This window comes from Adiantum capillus-veneris, chromosome 25 (assembly GCF_014529385.1).
Source record: "Adiantum capillus-veneris isolate H3 chromosome 25, ASM1452938v2, whole genome shotgun sequence".
NCBI classification, from domain to species: domain Eukaryota; kingdom Viridiplantae; phylum Streptophyta; class Polypodiopsida; order Polypodiales; family Pteridaceae; genus Adiantum; species Adiantum capillus-veneris.
The window spans coordinates 66,062,857-66,076,943 of NC_140955.1; the positions used below are offsets into that span (position 1 = coordinate 66,062,857).

Genomic DNA, 14,087 nt, shown 5'->3' on the forward strand with positions numbered 1-14,087 from the left:
GTTCCAACATACACCTTAGCGAAGAACACCTTCAAATCATCACAATGGATCCTAGCTCCAACTTCATTTTGCCTACTTGCTCATGACCCAATCTTGATGGAGAATGGCATGCTCCAACATACACCTTAGCGAAGAACCAAAACCATTGTTGGAGACATATTGCAAAAGTAGTAATACTATTTTTTGTAAAGTGAAAATTAGTCGAGCAATTTTTTGCCACACCCATGTTGAGATACTTGTCTTTTGAAGGGGCTTGAGAAAGAGGTTGGTTTTGAACATTGGGGTTGGGATTGTATTATATGTCTTGCATGAATGTACACTATTCACAAAGTAAGCTATGTGAACAAGTGTAGGGCATCATAAAATCACGATGAGTGTTATTGGCTATTACTACAAGTATTTTTTTTAGAACCTACTCATTGTAGATTTTCAATTGTTAGATTCTCCACAATTGAGATGGCACATAATTCAAGAAATGTGCTTCTCTCCGTTCTAGTGGCTATGGCCATGAATCATTGTCAATAGTTGATGCAAGTAGCCACTTTTAGCTCACATTAGGCTTGGGCCGTATACTTCAAATATACACAACTTTTGCAAGCTCTTGCCATGAGTCACTATCATGCAACTAGCAACTTTTAGCTCACATGAGGATTGGGTTGTATACTACATATATACACAACTTTTTGAAGGCTTGCAAATTGGGAAGATGAAAGAACCATGATTATTTATGTATCCTGGATAATCTAACAATTGATCTTTGAAGGTGCCAAATGTATACTCTTCCTTGTGTGGGATTAACCTTTGAAAGCGTTCCTTGAGGAAGGGTCATTGTGAAACTTGCCCATCATTGGGAAGACCTACAAGCGTCTTGCCATGCATGTACATGTTAATTCTCAAACAAAAGGCATGAAGGGTTGCAATTTTCAACCTTGTTTAAAACTTTAACCTATTGTGCGAGCATAAAAGGGCATTATTAGAACTAGTACGATCGGTTGCCTTCAGCGGCCTCTCTCCCTCTTTATCGCATGCACAAGGGCTTCTCTCAATTTTGGAGTTTAGCCTTCATGTTGCAGATTTTGACACATGTAAAGGGCTACCCCTTCCGTCATATTATGTTAGTTTAGATTGCTCCTTGCTTGCTAGGTCGAAAGACACCCTAAAATCCACATAGGTTTCCTTTGATGCTTATTTGTGCATGTTGTCTCGTGAGAGTTTGTTGCCACTACTTTTGGACTGTGGTAGAGTGGAGGAAGGAGAAAGCCAAGGGGCTACCCCTCATCTAAAAACCCTGCTTAGAGTCTTGACGAATTGATATAAGCCATTTCATTAGAATGGTACCATCATAAAATCTTTTAAATTCATCATGTGCTTGACTAGGCTCTCCATTGTACTGCACGAGTACGGTCGGTCGCCTTCGACGACCTCTCTCTCTCTCTCTCCCTTTCGCTCCCCCTCTTTATCGCGTGCTTCTCTCACTTTTGGCATTTAGCCTTCATCTTGCAGATAGAGACACGTGTAAAGGGTTACTACCTCCGCCATATTATGTTATTAGATGTATGGCTCAATAGATGTTGGGAGTCCCCATGATCCACATACCATCCCTAAGGGAAGGACTTGTAGAGAGTCTAGACTCCACTCTTTTGGCTGGCCCTTCCAATTTGGAGGTCCCCAAGTTCCCAAACCCAAGGGGCTTGAGTGGCAAGAATGTTTAAAAGCCTCAGTGCTCACGGAAAGATAAAGCAGGGTAGACCGTAGATAGGAGATATAGTACTGGAAGCCATGCCACCATGGACTTGTAGGAATGCGTGTACGTATGGGAAGGAGCCACTCGCCAGCTTTAGAAAGTGCCAAGGCTTTAGGGTTACACTGTTACACAGGGGTGGTGTAAGGCTTTTTACCCACCTCGCAACTACCCTGACAGCCTGCCTTAAGTGTGGAGCATGGGAAGGGGGAGGGGCCCACACAAAGGGGGAGTTAGAGAGAGAGAGAGAGAGAGAGAGAGGGGGGGCACATGAACCTGCCAGAGAAGGAGCCAATTTGCCCTGTTGGACAATTGCAGGAGACCACGCATGTGAGTTTTGAAGGGTGGAATCTGGATGGAGATAAATTTAAAAATATTTATAATCTGTTCGCTGGTAGTTGGTTTCCTTTTTATTAACCCCTGGAAAATTGGTTGTGGCTGACGTCAGTTGTATCCTTTTAAGACTCTTCACACCAACCTGTATAATTTCTGACATTACCAAGAAGACGTTCACGCGAGTGATTCCTGTACCGCTCTTAGCTACTCCCATTGGTAAAGGGTTATGCCGCTATAGTGCTATATACTTCACATGAGCAACGCGACAGTGAATCCTATTTTGCATTCGGTAGTAGTAGAAACTAGAACGCCAGCTAGCTGCTTCTTCCGAGTTAATGCAGGAAGCTTGAAGACGAGGGCGAGCTGGCGCGGGTGGTGGGGTGGGGGACAAGGGCAGAGAGAGAGAGAGAGAGAGAAAGAGAGAGCGTGCCTCAGAGAGCCTAGAGAGGGAAGCAGAGTCGAGAGAGAGGAAAGAAGGCCACCAGGCCAAGCTGGAAAGGCCCATGGCGGGATGGCGGCCCTTAATAGTGGGTTGGTAGGGAAGTGTACTCAGGGTGTTTTATAAGGGCTTTCGGGGTACCGTTTAAGCAGAGGAGCGGAAGCTGTAGTCTCTCCCCCCCTCCCCCTGACTAGCACTTCGGCGGCTTGGACAGCTGAAGCTTGTCACCTGCAGCAGATATGGCGCGCCTGTCCGTTGCGCTGCTTCTGCTCTTCGCAATGTGTGCCTTCATTGCTAGCCCTGCCCTTGCGCGCAGGTCTACTAGGAGGCTCAACAGCGGCTACCCTAAGAAGGGCTCGTCTGACTCGTCGCCTTCCACAAGCTCTCCATACCCATCAGGCGGGTCGCCCTCTTCTGGAAGCTCGCCCTCATCTGGAAGCTCTCCTTCTGGTAGCTCTCCGTCATCATCCACACCATCCATCACTGTTCCGCCAGTGATCTCATCTCCTTCCCCAGTAACCATTCCCCCGGTGACGTCGACTCCTTCTGGTGGTTATGGAGGATATGGGTCTCGAAGCGGCATGGGAACGTCAGGGTAAGTAGTTCAGGTGGACAGAATTCTATAAGCAGCTCCATAGCCTCTCTTTGTCTAACTGCCGGTTCTTTGCAATGCAGGTTCTTTGGACGCAACCCTGCCAGGATTCCAAAGATTCTGTCGCTGGTGTCGACGATTGCAAAGCTGTTTGGCCCTCGGCTACTGAAGTTTTTTGCAGGGAGGAAGCCACCTAGCATTCTGGGAGCTTTGAAGGATCAGAGCCCTATGCCGCTGTCGTCTTTGGCACGGGAGGCGACGGCGTCACTCATCAATTCGTATGCGCACAAGGACTTTCCGCTCTCCACATCCCAAGTGGTCTCGCAGTTCAACGATGCTCTGGAGACTTCTCAGACCGCAGCCCAGCAGGCCCTCAAGTTTCAGCAGCTCAACGAGGGCGTGTAAGCGCATGCACCCATCGGACCCTAGCTGTCTCTTTCTATCCGCCCTTCGTCACTGTAAAGCCTAGTTCGCTACCCCCTCCTCCCTTCATGCTACCCATCCTCCCCTATCTTCATATTGTTTTTCTTCAAGGTGATACGACCAACCCTTCAGAGCCTTTGTTGCAATCACTGCCCCCCTTGTTTTGTCATTAACTCTTTTCTTTTGAATGTAATGAGATTGTGAAACGTAATGAGAATGTCTTAGGCGCGCTTCAAGATTGCTTTGTTATATGAGTTTCTTATGCATTCTGTTTAATTTCTGTCTCTTCTCGACTTCCATTAATGATGATAAAAAGAATGTGCTGTAAAAAATACTATGATCAAATAGAAGGTTGGAAATCTTTCATAGTTTCAGTGTAGTCCTCTATTAACTCAAGAACTGTCGTTAAAATTATTTGATGCTGAAAAAGTTAAAAACTGTTTTAAGCTATTTTTCCAGTTGATATGACAATAACGCAATACGCCATTTCATACTATGATCAAATAGAAGGTCGGAAATCTTTCATAGTTTCAGTGTAGTTGTCCTCTATTAACTTAAGAACTGTCGTTAAAGTATTTGATGCTGAAAAAGTTAAAAACTGTTTTAAGCTATTTGTCCAGTTGATATGACAATAAGCAATACGCCATTTGAGTGGCAAATGAAGCTCTTATCTATTTGCCTTTATACCTTTTCTACCATGTTTTGCGAATTCCTCCTTCAGATGTTTATCCGCCCTTCTACCCTGTAAGCGCGACTAGGTTTGTGTTACCTAGGTGTCTCTACTTTCCCTATCGGGACTTAGCCCTTAGTTGTGGTGAACTGAACTTGATAGAGACCACACCGAACAGTACCCAACATTGTTATAGGACGCTTCCCCTGTCCGATCACGAACATACCCCCTCTTCCGCTCGTCCTTCTAGCCTGTGCAGTCGCACTCCGCCCGTCGACCTTCCCCAAAAACCCTCCTGGGTCTTGAGTGCAGCTGAGCATGACACCCTGCACCACACCAACCCGCCGGTGTCTCGACAGTCGAAGATAAGACTCTAGACCCTAACAATCGAAAACACACACACACACACACATACACAGAATCAAAGATACAGGCAAGAGAGAGAGGGCGGGAGTTGGGACGCAAGCTGTGTACTTTGCAGATCTTCAGAACGAAGCATGTGAGCGACTTCAAGCCTACGCAAACAAGCCGCTGCTGCGCGAGCTTCAGTCCATCCAGGGCACAATGGCAGGCAACACTTCAATCAAGGCTTTGTACATGAACGATACTGTCCATGCAAGACCTTGCTTTAAAAAAATCTCACAACGATTCCTTCCCCCTTCTTTGTCCTACTTTCCCTCGCTCTCTTCGTGCACCACATACATGATCCAGGGCTCTTCTCTGCTACCTGCCAACGGTCCTAAGTGCCATGTCTTTTAGCCACCATGTCCACTCCTGCTCGCCATCAACGTCATTGATGCGCATTTATGATGCGAGAGAGAGAGAGAGAGAGAGAGAGAGAGAGGGAGGGAGGGGGAGGGAGAGGGAGACAGTGGCTCACTACTCCTCTGCGCAACCATCCCATCCCTGCGTCTCTCTCTGTCTCGCCATTTGTCAGTGTTTCGCTCTGTCCGCTCGACCTGCATCTCTCCTCCACGTGTCCTCCTCCTGTCTAGTCCTAAAAAATTGTCAGTTTCTTACGATAATGAAAACCAACCGTCTTGCATTGCTTGAGTTTCCCCTGTAACGCAAAGAGAGAATCTTATTAGATTCTTTATAAAACAAATGAAAAAAAGATTGGGAGGACCTACTACTGGGGATGCTTCTCACTTGACTAGGGAAAGGAAATTTGGTTTATCCAATTGTATATGCGATTTGATGGATGACTCAAGATCAGGGGGACTCTTAATCGAGAGGAAATTCTATCCGTGATCTACCCCGCTGAAATTGTTGTTATGCTTATCTTTGAAGATTATCATGCACTCCTTTACCAAATGAATAAGCCAAGTGGTAGTTTGAGATTTCTGAGACGGTATATGATCGCTTGGTTTGATTTTTAGGTTGCAATCTGGCACGGGATTATGCATTAAAGAGTTGATCATGTAATATTGGACCAATAGTGGTGAAGAACCCTTGGGAGTGGCGATTGCAAAACTGCCCAAGGTAGCAATGGACACCGGCCCAAGACCTACGGGAAAGTCCTTGAAAACGAATAATTTCAGTGCTCATCATAATTTGAGTCAAATCATGAGCAACACGTGTCGCACTGTGGCCAACATTTTGCCCATGGCCACATGGTATATCACATTAACGAGTTGCATGGAGTGTTAGGCTCATAATTCTAGGTTCTATGAAATTTTTCAATATACAAAGAAAGTGCCAACATATGGTAGATACATGTATGATTATCCTACTATGGGTAAAGTCAACCTAGACCATATTGTGTCAAAGAAAATAAGTATAGCAATCAAATCTCAAAGATACAACAACATGATTGGAAACCAACCCTTCCATGTCGAAGTTGATACTCTGCATTCTGAAGTCAAACTACCTAGGAGTTCTCTTGTGCTCATGCAAATGTAAGAGCAAGTCACTTTTTAGATTGCCCAATAGCAAGATTTATAAACTACTCTAGACTTTGGTAGCCTACTATTTGGTGAATGCAAATGAGTTTCTTTGCACAACAATTGTGATAAACTATTCTGGAGTTTGGGATTCCTACTATTTTGATGGATACAAATGAGTCCGAGAAACAATGTGTGATGGGTGTCAAAGGGATTGAGATGTCAATCTGGTTTTCCTTATGTTCATCTGAAGTTTGATTCTGTTCGTCGTCGTTTGATTTGATCTGACATTTGACTGTGAAATTTGAACCTAGAATAGTTGCTAAGACACCAACTCATTCCATTTTGGTGATCACGGTGGTGAGCTAAGGCTCTTGACAGGAACTAGTCTTCCATTTAGAATTCAGAGTCAACCAAATATTTGCAATGCCACCAAGACGTTTAGCAAGAGGAAGAAGGCCCACTACGGTATTTGATGAGGACCAAGACCACATGAGCACGATTGTCGAAGAATTGGAGCAAAGCTCTAGTGAAGGATCTTAGTCCCAAAATGAGGAAACTGATGTACATTCTGGGAGGTTAGACAGGGAGCGGCCTAGGGACTCTCATTCAGTTCATTCAAGGAGAGGTCATTTAGAGAGAGCTTTAAAGGCGCTCTCATTTATATGCATCTCGAAAGTCCAATTTGAAGGGCAAAACGGAAGTGCATATTGACGTCAATGATGGCAATACACGTAGTAGGAGAATGTCACATGCAAAAGTTGATCAAAGGGATGGACCTTACATTTTCATTGAAATGGATGATAATTATGATGATGATGAGACAAATCATCATAGTATGCATAGATATAGGGGGGAAAAAAACCAAGATGCAGATCTTGACATGGGGAAAGATCTAGTGACCTGAAGATTGCTTTTTCAACATTCAAATGTATTAGGAAGGCAACCTATGCAAGTCTTTAAAAAATACATTGACATAAAGGATATTGATGAGGATGAATGGGGTGGATACTTCCCACAAACTCTGAACGATGCATCCAAAAAATTGTATTATCGCTAATCCACCATCATGTAAGCTTCAGACCTATAGCAAGTTTAAAAAGGCATTTCTTTTGGTGTACAATGAGAACTATGGGGATGAATCTATCTCCATGAGGTAAATAAGATTAAGCAAGACAAGCTATTGGTTAGGAGCTACGTGGAATAGATCAAGGAGCTAACCAGACATGAATGAACCTCCTTCAGAGAAGAAAATGTGTGTTTAGTATTCAAGCGGATTCAAAAGTAAGAAACTAAGGGAGCAAGAGGTACCAGCAACAACAAGGAAATTCAATGCCAAAGGCTTCAAAGACTCTGGAGAAGGAACTCCCAAAAAAAGAGGCTGCTAGTGAGGCGATCCGGGGCGGGCAACAAGAGAGGCGACCTTTAAACACCCCTTAAGGTTTCGTGCTGCTCAATTGGCGTTGGGGCAACCACAAGCACAACACAACAACAAACCCAAACAAGAGAGGGACACCACCTAGTTATGGTATGCGAACTAGGACGCAAGAGAGATTTTGTCACAACCAAGAAGATGCGCCACAAAACACGCACAAGCAACCTCACACCAAGACACACACAAAATGGACCAGAGAGAGCTAGAGCAAAGAGAAGAGAGAGGAATGGATCTTGCGTGATACCTTATTTGTGACTTGCAAATGGAGATGGTTCGTTATGATGCTATCGTAGAGATTGTACAAAACTAACTCAATGCTTAGTGAATGCTAAATATTGCCAACACACACACACACACACACACTGACTTAGGGTGTGGGAGACCTCTCATCACAATACCCTCTTACAATGGACACAAAATTGGCAATGAAAACACACTAAAACACTTTCTAAAACAAGATCAAACGATAGAAACTCAAAATACGCAAGTCACCTTGAATTCACTAAACCGTATCGCACAAGTGGAAGGACAAAGATTTGAACGTCGAATCATGTCTTTGATGCACCAAACCTCAATTTATTGATGATGGAGGAACATATATAATAGTGGCTTTGAGATTTTGAACTCACTCTCTCTCACTTGCAATGTGTAGCTTGAAAGCTTCTCATACCAAAAGTGAAGCTCACAAAGTGGTTGCTACGCCTAAGTCTCTTCTCACGCATAGAGTGTTGGGATGCTATGTGAGATATTGCAGGTTGTTTTACAAGAAGGAGAGGGGCCTGTTTATAGGTTGGAGACCCTCATTAAGATTATTTGAAAATCCTAATTCACAAGCTAACAAATCAGGATTATGATTTTTAAAAAATATCAAAACATTGCGGGCCTTCTTTGACTGCTTGAGTCCTGGATGTCGGCTCAAAAGAGAGCATTATTGATGGTAGCTAAGGTGAAAGTAGAGTTTTAAGGGAGAGAGAGAGAGAGAGAGAGAGAGAGAGAGAGAGAGAGAGAGACTATCCACATGTCTTGAGGTGAGGTGTCTTTTACGCTTAGGTCAATGGCTATTTTGTGTTAGTATGTTAGTGGTTAGTGTTAGTAATCACTAGAAAGTTAATGATATATTTACAATGGATAGAATGAAGTGGATGGTTGAATGAAGTGAGAAAATCATTGTGATGGTGAAGCTTAAAGAAGTTTTGGACTTACTTGTGTAGTTCTCAAAATGACTATTGATCCTCTTCTTCTTCTTTTTTTTCTTTATGCCACCTCCGCCAAGGTTGATTATCGTGATGAAAATGGCAATTCGGTTCATGAGATCTTCCAATTTGCAGAGGTTAAGCATGGTGTATATGCTGAATTTTATGTATATAGAGAAGGGGTAAGATGGAATTGTACTTTGGAAGTAATAGAGAGAAGCATAGAGATGGTGTATGTACATGTAGAGCTCATATGAGAGCTATGGAAGTAAGAGGAGAGGTTAATGGTGAATAAGGTGAGAGAAACCATGGAAGGTGCATGTTTGAGTGAGGGATTGAGAGGAATGAGTATGTGTGTGTGTGTGGAGAAGTGTGGAAAGAGGTGAGAGAAGACTATGAGCTACTTGTGACAAAAGTGGGCAGACTGGGTTCCAATCAAAAAATCATACCTCAGTGGTGGTAGCTTCAAAACTTATGAAAAGTTTTGAGGTGATTATTCATGCCTTGGTCCACATTTTGTCTTCTAACCACCATTTCAAATTCGGAGTGGAGATGGATATAAAAAAACCACCAAAATGCCTATTTTTCTTCACAAAAAAGTCTTCAGTGGCCTAGGCTTTTGTTGAATTTGCATATGGCTCCAAAGGTGAGTCCCTCCTTACATTAGAGCATGACCTAATTGATTCTTAGGGGTTTGACAATATGTCTAGTTATGAATTATGCATAAATATAATATATGGATATAATGAAAATAAAACAGGCTAGTATATATAAACAATTCATGAAATCTAGAATATTGTGGGATATATATATAAAAAATAAATATATAAAAATATAGGAAATCAAAGGAGGAGAGACCTCATTTGTTTTATTGATGTATTTCTATTTAGAAGAGGTAAGAAGAAATACCTTTAGAAATAGAAATTTAGTGAAAGGCAATGACTGATGATGGAAGGTATTTTTTGAGGTTTTTTCTTGGAGTGGATTCACACCAAAAATAAGAGAAGCTTGCATGAAATGATTTTTTATAGAATACATAGCTAAGAAAGATTATGGTAATGGTGAATAAATGTACATAGCATACTTAGGAAAATAACGCACACGTAGGTATAAATATTTAAATAAATACCAAAATAATTATGAAAATTTTCCATTTTTAGGCCCTATATACAATGAAATATTTACACACCAATGGGCCATAATATACCAAAATAATTATGTAAATTTTCTATTTTTAGGCCCTATATACAATGAAATATTTACACACCAATGGGCCATAATATGCTTTGGCTTTTGTTTTTTTTTACATTTTTGGCTCAACTAGCCTAGTGACTAGTTAGCTGAAGGTTTTAAGAAATTATGAGAAAAGTCCCCTAACTTACACACGCCTATGTACAATGAAAAGGTAAGAATAGCCACAGTGTTTATGTGATTTTAATAGGGTGAGATAGCTCACTATGGAAATTACGGAGAGCCGAATAACGGCTATCATTAGTCCTCCCCCAAGATGATGGTATATTAGTATACCATAAAAAAGCATCTTTTTCAAAGAGAGTGCTTTTGAGTTCTCTATTATATATGGTCCCTTGACAGGATTTTCAATGTGTGGCTTTTTGTCACACTCATGCTTCATGCAACAAAACTTATATGAGATAGTCTCTCTTTGACAGTTCTTCGATAGATCCTTTGGTAGAAGGCGACTCAAATAGGGCTTCAGGCGATACCCGTTTACCTTCTTGGAGTGCTATTTACCATTCAAATCCATAAGCTGATAGTAACTTGAATTGAAAGCCTTCTTGACTATGTATGGCCCTTGCCATCTAGTTTCAAACTTGGCATCAAAACAATTGTCAAGTCGATTGTCATACCTTAGCACAAGCTCTCCTTCCTTGATGCCTTTGTCCTTGAGTTTCTTGTCAAGCTTTTCCTTTGCTTGTGTAGCTTTTCTTTTGTAGCACTCGTAAGCTACTGGTAAATCTGACATAATGACCTTGATGTTACAAAAATATTCTTGAATCTCATCAGACAAAAAAAAATCAACTTTTTGTGTCAATTTCTGCAAGGGGTGAAGTAACTCCGAGGCTAAGTGAATGAAGCGTGACATATACTTCACCTTTTGAATGAATGAGATGACCTCCTTAAGACTCTTGGGTGATGGTAACTCAATAAGATCCTTTGCCTTTGAAGGATCCACCTTAATACCTTTATAGGAAACTTTATGACCAAACAAGATCACTTCATCCTCACCTATGTGGCACTTGTCGGGGTTGAGTGGACCTCCCATGTCGTAAAGTTTTTTTAAACCTTCTTCTATCTTTTGTAGATGCAATGATTTTGAGCTATAAATGCAAAAATCATCAATGAACTTGACTTGCTACATGCTTGAGGTGCTTGACTTGCTACTTGATTAAGGTGCTCGAGGTGCTTTGACATGCTTGCCTGAGATGCTTGTGGGAACACCCCTAGTTCAAGTGCATTGTCATGCTTGATGACTAAGGTGCTTGAGCACCAAAAGTCAAAAGTATCCCTACAAGAGGGGGGGCGAGCCCTTTTCCTAGGGGATAGAGAGAGAACACACACTCACACACACAAGGAAGGCCCAAGCTTGAAGAGACAACAGGGACACATGTCGGGCCCCTACCTATGTTACCTTCATGAGATGCCTGAAGCCTATTGGTTGGCCATCCAAGGGGTCCAATAGTAATTTAGGAGATATAATTAATTGATTTAGCATTTATCTAGCCCTCTCTCTCAAAGGGAAAAGGGGGACACTTATCTCAAGGCTACCCCTACTGCTTGTAATGCCTCCTGCTTATGATTGGCTAGGCCTGGAGGGGTCCAATGAGCTTCAAGCATGAGCTACAAGGGAGGGTTGCGACCCAAGCAAGCTAGGGGGTTGCTTAGGGGGTATACTCACCCACACACACTCACAAACACTCTCATTGTGTGCTATGCAAAGTGCAAGAGCTCCCTCTCCAAGCAAGTAGAGGTTGAGAGCCTACACCAACACTCTTGGCTATGGAGTGCAAATCCAACCAAGAGCCAAGCTTCAATGCTTAAGCTTGCCATCTCCTTCTTCTTCATTACTATGCTATTATGTATGCTAGCAACAAGAGTTATGATAAGTGAGGAACTAATTCTTTCTCCTACGAAATGTTTCTTCTTCTTCTTCCCTACCCTCATTCCGTGCTAGCTCTCTCCACCTTCGAAGGTGTTTGAGGTCTTGGGACTGAGGCTTGGGATAGCTAAAGCTTTCTTCAAGTTTATGTTATGTTTGTGATGCATGAAGCTTTCCATCTTCATTGCATCACCTAGGTCACAAGGAACACAAAGATTGTATTGTAACGAGTCTCTCTTAATGGGAGAAATCATAATACAAATGCCTATTGGAGGGGGGACCGGCTCCACATAAATCCGGTCCTCAACTGTTGTCATGCTCTCTAAATTCTCTCTCTTGCAAAAGTATTGTTCATGCCAAGTTAACTAATTGCTATGATTATGTTGCTATCTTCAATTATGTTCACCCATTATGCTCACAAAGTTATTTCTCAAAAGTACTCTCATTAATTTCCGCTACTCTCAAGTTAAATAGGCCAATTGCATTACACCTTTCCAAAAATTACTTGTCATAATAGAATCACTATCTAACACGATGGATATTGGAAACCCATGGTGTTTGAAAATCAGTGATATGAAGAGAGTTTCCATTTGGTGTGCCTTAATAGTCTTTTTGATAAGAATAAAGTGTGCTTGCTTGTTAAACCTATCGACTATCGTCTATATTCTTGTATTCCCATGGATAGACTTGGGTAATCCAAAGATAAAATCCATGGATATACTCTCCCATGGTGAATTAGGGATTGGTAATGGCTGGAGTAATCTAGGTTGCTTCCCTCTATCATACTTAGTCTTTTGGCATACCACACATTTTAAAACATACTCTTGTATGCCCACTTTCATGGTAGGCTAGTAGAATTATGTCTCCACTCCTCGAAGAGTAGGTTGAATGCCTCTATGCCCCACAGAGGGAGGAGCATGGGATTCATACATGACTTTCTCACGAAGGGAGTGGGATAACACATAGCCTATTGCCATGGAGAAGATAAGCATCCTGCAAGGTGAATGGTTCTTCTTTCTTCCCCAAAGCAAGGCCTGACATTATGTCTTTAAAGTCAGGGTCAGTAGCATACTCATTCATCATAGAAGATAGATCACTGTGAGTTGCTATAGACACCGCATTAACTTTTGGTCATCCTGAAAGTGCATCAGCCACTTGATTGTGCTTACCAGCAATGTGAGCAATATGAAAAAAAATTGTGAAAAAAAAATTGCCCACCTCATTTGTTTGTTGAAAAGCTTGGTTTGTGTCATGAAGTACTTGAGACTTTGGTGGTTTGTTCGTAAAATAAATGGAGTCCCCAATAGATAGTGATTCCATGTGTCTAGAGCATGTAGAACTGCTAAAGCTCTTTCTCATAAATGCCCAAGACCCGTTCATCCACATTGAGCCTTCGGCTCTCATATGCTATGTCATGCCCTTCTTGAAGCAAAACTACTCCAAGGCAATCACCACAAGCATCACATTGGACCTTGACTGGCTTTGAGAGATCCGGAAGCATAAGGACTGGTTGGGAGGTAAGCTTCTCCTTGAGCTTGTCAAAAGTATTTTGCTCCTTAGTAGTCCATGAGTAATTAACGTTCTTCTTTGTTAAGTCATGTAATGGTCCTACTATTTGAGAGAATTTTCCTATGAAGCATCTATAGTATGCACACATACCAATAAAGCTTCTTAGCTCATGTAGATTCATTGGATTACGCCATGCTTTTATTACCTCCAACTTTGATGGATCCATACAAATACCATCTTGAGAGATAATATGACCTAAGTATTGTATCTCTTGAATAAAAAAATTGCTTTTCTTTTGATTGAGAAAAGATTATGTTGGAGTTAGGGCTGCAGGGAAACGCACACAGCTTGGACAAGACGAAGGGAGCTCAAGGCACATAACAGAGAGTGTATACTTAGTGTGAAATGGAAAGATAGATAGCCCTAGAGTGATGGGTGTATATACAATGCGCAAGCGAATAAACCTCCTAAAGAGGGGGAAAATGCCCCGGCGATCCTAGTATGTTCACACACACCACTACCACATGTATATGGTAACAAATCCCCCACTAGGAGTGATGCGGTGAACGAGGGCTGGCACGAAGAGTAAAGGGAAGTTCCATGCCCTTAGGACAGGATCGGGCCACAAAGGGGAGCAAGCACAAAGCTTTGTGGAAAGCTTCAAACTTCTCACGAGACAATGCCTTTTTGAAAAGAGCTGCAAGGTTGTCCTATGTTGGCACATAAGCCAAGCTGGTCTCTCTATCTG

General features: G+C 42.2%; 1 protein-coding gene across 1 annotated transcript; it reads left to right on the plus strand.

Moving 5' to 3' along the window:
* The first annotated feature begins 2,648 nt into the window (after positions 1 to 2,648).
* Positions 2,649 to 3,780, plus strand: LOC147425024 (uncharacterized). Its single transcript, XM_086500357.1, has 2 exons — positions 2,649 to 3,111; positions 3,192 to 3,780. Exons 1-2 carry the CDS (start codon positions 2,756 to 2,758, stop codon positions 3,511 to 3,513), a joined length of 678 nt encoding a protein of 225 aa, XP_086356483.1. The 5' UTR covers positions 2,649 to 2,755; the 3' UTR covers positions 3,514 to 3,780.
* The last annotated feature ends 10,307 nt before the right edge of the window (positions 3,781 to 14,087 follow it).